This window comes from Parasteatoda tepidariorum, chromosome 10 (assembly GCF_982258835.1).
Source record: "Parasteatoda tepidariorum strain Cologne lab strain chromosome 10, Ptep-v5.0, whole genome shotgun sequence".
NCBI lineage: Eukaryota > Metazoa > Arthropoda > Arachnida > Araneae > Theridiidae > Parasteatoda > Parasteatoda tepidariorum.
In genome coordinates, this window is record NC_141764.1 from 57,515,458 (window position 1) to 57,526,745 (window position 11,288).

Consider the following 11,288-nt stretch of genomic DNA (forward strand, 5'->3'; position numbering starts at 1 on the left):
AGAGAATAAAAATAACAGTCTACAAACTAACTAAAACGCGTTTTCTTTTAAAAATATTCTATTTTGCTAATAACGTGTGTCAACATTGACAAAATTTATTTATTCATTACAGTCCGTCTAATGTGTGTGATATGCTTACAAAAAAATGGTGTCTCCTGATTATCAAAATGAGCAGCTTTAATCAAAGGCATAGTGTTTTGCTTTCTAATTCTAAAGATTTACAAAATCAATAAAATTTGCCTGTGTGAGGAAGTGATTAAAAACTCAAACACTACAGTAAGAAACATTTCGAGATAGAAAAGTAATTAGCTATTTAAATACTTATTTGCATACATTAATTACCTTGTAAAGCTAATTTTTAATTGTAATAACTTTCTGCTGAAACTTTTTTTCTCTTTTTGTACTTTTCTTTATACTATACTTAATACATGTTCTAGAATTAAAATGGCTAATTAAAGTGCTACTTCCAGAAAAGTCTAAATTTTAGATTTGGTTACATCAATAAAAGCTTAAGAAAAGAAAAAGTAATTAATATTTATGCAATTTATTCTACGGTATTCGATATTAATGTAAAAGAAACAGGTGCCTCAGTTGCCGATGCCGCTCTCTAGCTTTCATAAAATGATATATTTTATTTTATTTTTATTATACAGTACATCTTACGAAAAAGTATATTTCCTTTTAAAAGTATTTTACCAGTATTTTCTTTATTTGGCGTTTAAAACTTATCAAATAATAATTTTAAAAAAAAATATTAGGATATATTTCTAGCCTCATTTAGTCTATTAAATACTCGTTTCGCTATATATATATATATATATATATATATATATATATATATATATATATATATATATATATATATATATATATAAGTTGAAAAGAAAGATAAAACAAAGAAACATTATAGACATATAAAAAGGGAGGGGGAAATAATAAGTAAAAAAATAACAAACAACAGTTTAAAAAAAAAAAACAAAGAAGAAGAAAAAAGGATGAAATTTTATTTAAAAAACCGGAAAAAAAATATAATCTCTTCATCAGCCCACACGATTATATCCGCAAAACAGAGTGCTTTCTGATATTGTATCAATAAAGCCAAAGCAAAATATATTAATACAGTAGTGTGAGGAGCACTCAAAATTTTTTTATAAAAATTACAACAAATGAAATAGAACACAAAAAGTAAAACTTTTACTTTTTTTTACTTTCTGTGTTCTATTTTATTTGTTGTAATTTATATATATAATATATATATAATATATATATATATATATATATAATATTTATATATATAATATATATATATATATATATATATATAATATTTATATATATAATATATATATATATATATATATATATATATATATATATATATATATATATATATATATATATATATATATATATATATATATATATATATATATATATATATATATATATAAATTGCGAGAGGGCCAATTTTTTAATCGAAATGGTAAATTTCTGTACAAATAAGTTACTAGTATATAAAACTGCTGAGAACTAGATGATTTTTAATGAAAGTGTCAAATGCATGCATTTCTGAATTTTATAAGAAAAAGTAATTAAACATGATACACATCTTTTCTTATTATAAGATTAAGAATAAATTTACGAGCACGCTTTTATGGCTCCAATAAATACTCGTAAACAAAGAAATTCATTGCCTTTCTTTTCCCAATTTAAAAAAAGCTCACTTTGTCACTTGCTTTGTACTAAATAATGATCTTTTTTTCCCTATTTCCTTCTAATTTATTGAAATCTTTCTCACAAAAAAGGACAATTTTATTAAAAAATTATTCTTTTCTAGTAACTACGAAGAAGGTACTTTAAATTTTGTATGCAGTTTGTTAACGTTAAAATGGAATTTTATTAATTTAGCGACTTCCATACAATGATGACAGGCGTTTTCTTTTTCCCTGTAAGGAACGAAACGTCAATTTGTTTAAAAATTTCTACCCTTAACGAATGTCATACGAAATCAATTATCGTTCTTATGAGGAAATAAATCTTTCATTTTTAATTTACTTAAAAATTCCCATTATTTAAAGCTTTGTAATATTTAATATCACTTCCTTGTTTTTATTCCTTTTAGTTCTTAGGTTTTAGTTTTCCTTGTTTTTTTAATAATGGTCATTATTTATATTTATAGATGTTTTGCTTTTTTTGTATTCAACGCCATTTAAAAGTAATTTCGTATACAAATTTGTCCTTTTTTTATATATTTTTTGTGATTTGTAAGCGATAATTGATAAATAAATTTTCGTTTGATTTTATTCTTTAAAGAGAAATATAATTAAGAAAAACCATAAATCGCAGATAAATACCAAACAAAATTAATTTTTCTAATAGAACACATCCAGTAAGTAATAATTAATGCAAAAAAAAAGATTTTAGAAAGAAGTCCCTCACTCGTTTTTAATAAGAAAATGTATTTTTCTAATTTGTAAACGATAATTGATAAATCAATTTTTGTTTATTATTCTTTAATAAGAAACATGATTGTCGAGAAACTGCGATGAACAATCTAACTTTAAAATTTTAACTGTAACTGTAGCGAGGCGGAAGTTTTGTAAACAGAAGGGGAATGATCGCCTCAGAGAGAAGAGGTTGATATGTAATGCTCTTTTCAAAAAAGCTTAATGTTTCGTTTTCAATTATGTTTCTTGTTACGTTTTGTGTTAAATATTAAATGTTTTAAAAAGAAATAGTTAATTCCTTTAATGGCAGAACTTGTTACTTTTTATTATTGACATCTTTTTATTTTTACAAGAGTAGCGATCCTTTTTAAAGCGAAAGAAAAACATTTCCATCTTCTCACCGGGAAAATTGAAGAACAACAGAAATTGCAGGTAAGGTAATTTTGCCTTTACCTTTAATTAAGAATTATTATTGAATTTAATTGAGTTGATTGATAAATAATTTTTTACATGGCATCCCCGCTGGGACTGAGAAGACCGATTAGTTTTTCTTAAAAGATCGTGTATTTATCGAATTGAGATATAATTTAAAAAGATGTCGGCAGATGAGAAAATGAAACAGTTAAAAAGAAAACGAGGTTCCTTAAGAACAAGCGTAACAAATACACTGACTAAATTAGATGCAGAACTTTCGAAAACGGAAGATATAAATGTCAGTGTAATCGAAGAAATAATCGAAACATTAACAAACAAATTTGATTCTTTGAGTTCTGTTGATAAAGAACTAGAACCACTCTTCAACGATGATGAATATCAATCAGAATTTGAAAAAACAGAAGAGTATCAAGATAAGGTAGTTATTTCTAAACTAAGAGCAAAAAAGAAAATAAATGAAATGCAAACGTCAGTAAAGAATATGGAAAGCGAAAATATAACCTTACAACGTTCAATAAATAAAACAGAAATAAACGAATCAGCAGCAGAAAAGGTGCGCATTCAACTCCCGAAACTGAGTATCGCGAAATTTTATGGTGATGTCAGCCAATGGCTAACCTTTTGGAATAGTTTTGAAACAGCGATTCACAATAATGAATTATTAGATAAAGTGGATAAGTTTAACTATTTGAAGGCGCATTTAGGTGGATCTGCTTTAAATACGGTTGAGGGTTTTTCAATTTCAAACGCATCATATGATTCCGCAATTGAATTATTAAAAGATAGATTTGCTAAGAAGGATTTACTTATTCACACTCATATGAGCGCTATTTTAAATATGCAACCGTTAAAAAATTCAAACGATATTCGCGCTTTTAGAAAATTTTATGATAATTGCATGACACATATACGCAGTTTAGAATCATTAGAATTAAAACCAGAAAATTATGGAAGTGTATTGTGTCCTATGTTGCTTAAAATATTACCCCCAGATTTAGTATTAGAGTATAATAAAATCGAAAATGAAAATGTATATTCAGATATAAAAGAGCTTTTAAATTTTCTTTCGAAAGCATTAAGTTGTAGAGAACGCTCAATTCAGATGAGTGCAGTAAGTGACCTTGGAAATAAATATCAAGTGGATCGGAGAAATCCGAGACACATCAGTCGGCACCATAATGAAGAAATAAATTTCTCCCCCTCTAGTAGAAAGTTAAATATTCAATCACGTGAAAATGAGAAGCCGAAATATACGGCAACAGATTTATTGAGCTCTGAGATGAAACAGAACAGGAATAAAAAATCTTTCTGTGTTTTTTGTGAGGAACCGCATGATTCAGCGAGTTGTAAATTAGCAATAAGTTTATCGTTAGAAGAAAAAAAGAATATTTTGAAAAAAAGACGAGCTTGCTTTCGCTGTTTAATTATGAATCATAGGGCGGATCAGTGTTATTCAAAAATTGTTTGCACATTTTGTTCGAAGCGCCATGCATCAATAATGTGTTATTTAAATCATGATTTAAAAGGGAATGAATCCGATAATTCTGATAATAGTAATAAACTTGTTGAAAGTAGTGTTTTAACTAATAATTGTTGTTCTAATGAAGTTTATTTACAAACTTTAATTGTATATGTTCATGGTCAGAATTCTAAAAATTTAGTAAGAATAATTATTGATTTGGGTAGTCAAAGATCATATTGTAGTAAATTTATTGCTAAAACAATGGGTTTAAATTGCATTGGGGAGGAAACTGTCACCCACGGACTTTTTGGAGGTATTGAAAATACTGAACAACATAAGCGGTATAGTGTTAAGCTAACTAGTCTAGATGAGAAATTCAGCTGTGAATTTGACGTGATGGATCAGAAGCAGATTTGTGCTCCTATTCCTAAAATAAGTGATTCCAACTGTAAACGTGAATTAAATGGTATGGGTATTTTTGCAAGTGATATCGAATTAAAAGGGAATACTTGTTTATATGAAAAAAACCCAAATGAAATTCACATACTTATTGGGGCAGATCTTGCAAGTACCTTGCTAACGGGGAATATTAAACATCTATCAGGAGGGTTAATAGCTGCGAATACGCGTCTTGGGTGGACAGTACTGGGGAAATCTGTACGAGAAAATGCATTTAATACTCCTCAGTTATTATTAACTTTACATGTAGACTATGCTAAAATATCGGATCTCTGGGAGTTAGATTCTTTAGGAATTCACGATATGAGTGAAAAACAAACAAAAACAGAAACACAAGAAATTGTTCTAAAGCATTTCCAAGAAACATTAACCAGAGATCAAAGCGGTAGGTATCAGGTTTGTTTACCTTGGTTGGAGGGTCGTGTAACATTCTCGGATCATAAAGAATTGGCCAAGAAAAGGCTTAGCAATACCGTGCAATCGCTTAATTCTAGTAATATGTTAAAGGCGTATCAAGATGTATTTGATGAGTGGGAAAAAGAAGGCATTATAGAGCAGGTTTTGTCAGATTATAACAACATAAATAAAGCAGAGACCACTGAGCACTTCTTACCTCATAGACCAGTCATCAAAGAGAATTCAACGACTAAAATTCGTCCCGTGTTTGATGGGTCAGCTAAAACTCGTAATTCTTTATCGTTAAATGAGTGTATTGAAAAAGGGCCAAATTTGATAGAGCTAATACCATCAGTTTTAAATCGTTTTAGATGGGGTAAAATCGGTGTTATAGCCGATATTCGCAAAGCCTTTTTACAAATAAGCCTGCAAGAGAGTGATAGGAATTTTTTGAAGTTTTTATGGTGGAGAGACGGTGACCCTCGCAAATTAATTACTTACAGGCACTGTCGCGTTGTTTTTGGTGTTTCGTGCAGCCCTTTTCTGCTAGCTGCCGTTTTAAACCACCATTTGGAAAACGTACCAGAAAACTTAAAGCAGTTGGCTAAGAAACTAAAAGACTCCATGTACGTGGACAATTGTGTAGCAAGTGTTGATTCTGTTACAGAACTAGAATATTTTCGATCAGAATCTCAGAAACTGCTAGCTTCTGCGAAATTTGACTTGCGTGGCTGGATAGATAATGCACACACTTCAGAGAATAAAGTTGAGGAAAATTTACAAGTTACGAATTCCGAAAACTTTAAAGTCCCAGTTTTAGGGCTTTTGTGGAACTTTAAGAACGATACGTTGTCTTGCGATATTAACGATATCAGTATCGATGATAAAAGCATAACTAAGAGGAAAATATTATCATTGGCACATAAGATATTTGACCCTATTGGGTTCACGTGCCCAGTGACTCTAATACCGAAACTACTTCTTCAAGATTGTTGGAAAGCTCAAGTCTCTTGGGATGCTGAACTGCCGAAAGATATCGTTCAAAAGTTTAATAATTGGAGAAACCAAATCTCAGATTTGAAAGACATTGAAATTCCTCGAAATTACTCATGCTTGGATTTGAATGACGCAAAATTGACTTTGCATGTTTTTTGCGACGCATCCAAACTTTCTTATGCTACTGGAATTTTCTTGAGAGCAGAACGGGGAAATGAAGTGACTTGTCAGTTACTACAAGCTAGATCACGAGTGGCACCATTAAAGAATGTGTCTATCCCGAGATTGGAATTACTCGCCTGTAACATCGGAGTGAGACTAGCAACATCTGTAAAAAATGATCTGAACTTGAAGGATATCCAGACATTTTATTGGTCTGATTCCATGGACGCATTGTATTGGATAAAGAAAGAAGGTCCATGGGTTGTATTTGTGACCAATAGGGTAAAAGAAATAAGAGCTTTGTCCCAAGTTAGTGAATGGAATTATGTTCCAGGAATTCAAAACCCGGCCGATTTACCTTCTAGGGGGTGTTCGGTGAAGACGCTTATCAAGGGAAAATGGTGGCAGGGGCCACCATGGCTGAAAGACTCTAGAGACCGCTGGCCTAATTACAAATTGATTCCAGATGAAAAGGTGATAAACTCTGAGAAGAAGAAAATTGTCGTGTCTTCCTTGAATAAAGAAAATGACGAATACTATCATCGCATTTCTTCGTACAAAAGAATAATAAGAATCACCGGTTGGATTTTAAGATTTTTCAGAAATGCTAAGACACCTAGTGATAAAAGATCTGGACAACTATGTGCTGAGGAACTGAGGAAGGCCGAACTTAAAATTCTGAAGAAAGTCCAGGATGAAGAATTCTTTGGAGGAACAGAAAACCAATTGAAGTCTCTAAAAATTATAACGGACAATGATGGTCTCCTAAGGGTTAAAACCAAAGTTTTCATGAGAATAGATGAAGAGGATTTTAGACTTCCACTACTTTTACCATCAAATCATCACGTGGTAAAAAGTCTAATAATCAGTAAACATCAGGAGTTAGGACATGCCGGAGTACCATTTTTAATGACTGCCTTAAGAGAAAATTATTGGATCTTAAAGAGTAGAAGAACCATAAAAAAAGCCATAAAGATGTGCGTTGTATGCCAAAGGTTCAATTCAAGACCAGCTAGTATTCCTGAAGGACCATTACCGGAAGACCGAGTAAAGGAAGCGTCTGTCTTTGAGATAATTGGTTTAGATGTGGCGGGTCCTTTGTACCTTAAAGAAAGACAAAAGGTGTGGATACTTCTAATAACATGTGCTATCTACCGAGCAGTTCATTTGGAACTTTTGACTGCATTATCCACTGACAACTTCTTATTGGCTCTAAGAAGGTTCATTTCACGACGCGGAAGACCTTCGAAGATCTATTCGGATAATGGGACTAACTTCGTCGGATTTGAAAAACTGCTGAGAAATGTTGATCTCGAGAGATTGAAAGGTGAAATCGCTCCCATCACTTGGAAATTTATACCACCTTCAGCTCCATGGTGGGGTGGTTTCTGGGAACGTTTAGTAGGTCTTATGAAGCAGATTTTGAGAAAAGTGCTGGGAAGAACTTCGCTAAGTTATGAGGAAATGGCTACTGTTTTGTGTGAATGTGAGTGTCTTCTCAATTCAAGACCACTTACCCATGTTTCTGATGATGCAAATGACTTGAATCCAATTACACCAGCAATGTTTTTGCAGGAAAACAAAAGTAATGATGTTACAGATCTTGACCAATGCAGCCAAACAGATGGAAAAAGTTTAAATAAACGTTTGGCATACCGGTTAAGAATTTTAAAAGATCTACGTTCGAGATTTCGTGTGGAATACCTAGGACAACTACGAGAAAGTTACAGAAAGAAAAATAACGTCCGTGTTCCGAAAGAAGGTGACCTAGTACTCGTATGGAGTGACAACATCAAGAGACTTAACTGGCCGATGGCACGAATTTTGGAAACATATCCCAGTCAAGATGGACTTGTTCGTTTAGCGAAAATAAAGACAAAATCTGGTGTCTTTATTCGCCCTGTTCAGAAACTGTGCCCTATGGAACTGGATAATTGTGATGTTATTGCCAATAATACTCCGAATGATTGTGTCAACCCTAACCCTTCAGTGACTGATAACTACAGAAAAACTGATTCTGTGACCACTCGAGCTGGTAGGGTTGTTAGAGTGCCTCAACGTTTTGGACAGTAATATGTGTTGAGTTTCAGTGATCGACATCTCTAAAACTCAAGAGGGGAGTGTCGAGAAACTGCGATGAACAATCTAACTTTAAAATTTTAACTGTAACTGTAGCGAGGCGGAAGTTTTGTAAACAGAAGGGGAATGATCGCCTCAGAGAGAAGAGGTTGATATGTAATGCTCTTTTCAAAAAAGCTTAATGTTTCGTTTTCAATTATGTTTCTTGTTACGTTTTGTGTTAAATATTAAATGTTTTAAAAAGAAATAGTTAATTCCTTTAATGGCAGAACTTGTTACTTTTTATTATTGACATCTTTTTATTTTTACAAGAGTAGCGATCCTTTTTAAAGCGAAAGAAAAACATTTCCATCTTCTCACCGGGAAAATTGAAGAACAACAGAAATTGCAGGTAAGGTAATTTTGCCTTTACCTTTAATTAAGAATTATTATTGAATTTAATTGAGTTGATTGATAAATAATTTTTTACAATGATTATGAAAAATCCTACATCATAGATAATAAAAAATTATTACTTAACAAAGAAAATAAATTTCTCTATTAGTACATATTCAGTAAGTAATGTAATGTTTAATGCAAATTAAGATTTTAGAAAGAAGTCACTTACTCGTTTATAATAAGAAATGGAACAACAAGTTTTAGTTATTGAAATAAAAATGTTATTGTTCGTTTTTAATGCCTAATTTAATTATCCTTATATAAGTGATTCTGTATTAACAGAATCACCTATATAAGGATAATTAATGAATTTAAAGAATTTAAAGAATTATTTTCAGCAGAGAGCAAATGAAAGAAATTAAAAAAAAAATTTAAAATTTGAAAATATAATTGAATTGAAAAATTTATTGATATGAAAGAATATTTTAATGAATTATTCGCTTACATTTTCAGAAATAAATTCAGAGATTGAACCAATAAATCAATAAATATAAAAAAAAATTAAATTAATAAATCTTAACATTTTTGCGTAAAGTTTAAATATTTAATGTGATAGTGTTTCTTGTAAAAGTGTCACGAAGCAACATTTAATCATTAAGACGTTTCTTAATGATTAAATGTAGGTAAAAACAAATAACGTAATTCCAGTAAATAAAACCAATTAATTACTCTTTACCTAAAATAGTAATATTTATTTTATATTTTCCAATGCATATGTATATTTCTATTAAGTTCATACTCTAATAAATATTTTCGAAGGCTACTTGGAAGAATACCTGTATATCATTATTTAACATTTATTCCTAATATTACCTTCTTCTTTTATCTTTAAAACGAGAAAAAATTACCCAACCAATTTATGAAAAAAGTAGTTGTAATCTAGTATCTAAACACTTCGTATATGTCAAGAGGAAAAGATTTGTTTCTTACAAATTTTACTGAATGCTAAATTTTTGATGATGCCCCTTTCATTTTGTTTCAGTTCTAACTCAGAAATACAGTGCATTAAATTGATTTCCGATAAGCAAGTTGTTGTCAATTGCAGGTGTTTTAAACTACACTGTAATGCTTTTCATGATTTCGATCGACTCAACCATTTTTTTTTTCTTTTATGAGTATAAACGAAGTAAAAAGGATACAAGTATTTGAAAGAATATATTAAGAAACATTTTTTTATCTATAGATAAAAAACAGTCTCGATTGTGTATAAACAGCAATATTATGAATCGTTATTTTTGTATTCATTTATCTTAATTTAACTAAAAATAAATTTGTAAATTTGTAAAAATATATTTGTTTTTAAAATTTAACTTCGTTGTGAAATGCATATTTAATTTTTTTTCCAATAAAGATGTAACCTGTCATTTTTTTTTAAACACATAAAATAATTTTTACCTTAATTAAATTTATACTGCATTTTGCTTAGACATTTTGTAGCCAACTTTAAACTTCAGACTTGACCTCAAACTTTCAGAAACTTTTGACTAATAATGTTTTATATATAGTGCTATTAGATTAATTTAAAAATTTAATCACAAAGTATAAATTCAAAATTTTTATAAAATTCGACATTTTTTATACAATCTGCAAATAAAAGATACATATTTGTATTATTGGGTGTTAATCATTCGAAATTTAACAAAACCACTGAGCAAAAAGTGGGGTAAAATTGCCAAAGTATGTTAAAATTTAGCGTTTTTCGGACTATAGGGGAACACGGCAATTTATCCTGAAGCACTTTGGCAATGATTTTTGTAAAATTAACAAAAAAGGGCTTTATTTGGCGAAATAGGAGAAAAATTTGTCAAAGGTGGAAAACTTCGGTAACTTTCTCATGAGTTTTAGAGCATGGCATAAAAATCATTCAATCGGTAAAATTTACTTTTCAGTTTAGCATTTTTAACTATTTAAGCATTTAAGCATTTTTAACTAAATGATAATAGAATTTCTGGTATTTGAATACTTCATTTTGTCATAAGTACAAGAAAATATAATAAATGATACTTTTAATAGCGAAAATAACAATAACGAAATATATTTAATATTTGCAAAACTCGTATTTCATTAAAACTAGAAATAAAGATCCGAAAATAAAAGATTCGAAAATTGTCAAAACCGTCAAAAAATATTCGAAAATTGTATTTTTTGTTTAATTATAATGTAACATCGTATATAGTTTATTATGATAAATTATAATGCATAAACTGGCATAGTTTAAACAAAAGTTTAGTTATTGAAATTCAGACTCCTCTTTTATTTAATTACTGATTGATACTGATTAATTAGTGCAGTAAAGCTTCAGAATTCAAAAACGAAATGTAAACCTAGATATTTAAATTTAATACCTTACAGTAAATTAAAATGTCAATAATTTTCAACAACATTTTGGCTTCATACAGTTATGAAACTCAATA

At 29.8% G+C, this 11,288-nt stretch overlaps 1 protein-coding gene across 1 annotated transcript; it reads left to right on the plus strand.

The window, feature by feature from the left end:
* The first annotated feature begins 3,042 nt into the window (after positions 1–3,042).
* Positions 3,043–8,430, plus strand: LOC139424873 (uncharacterized). The gene has a single exon (XM_071176935.2). The coding sequence runs from the start codon at positions 3,043–3,045 to the stop codon at positions 8,428–8,430; it is 5,388 nt and encodes a 1,795-aa protein (XP_071033036.2).
* The last annotated feature ends 2,858 nt before the right edge of the window (positions 8,431–11,288 follow it).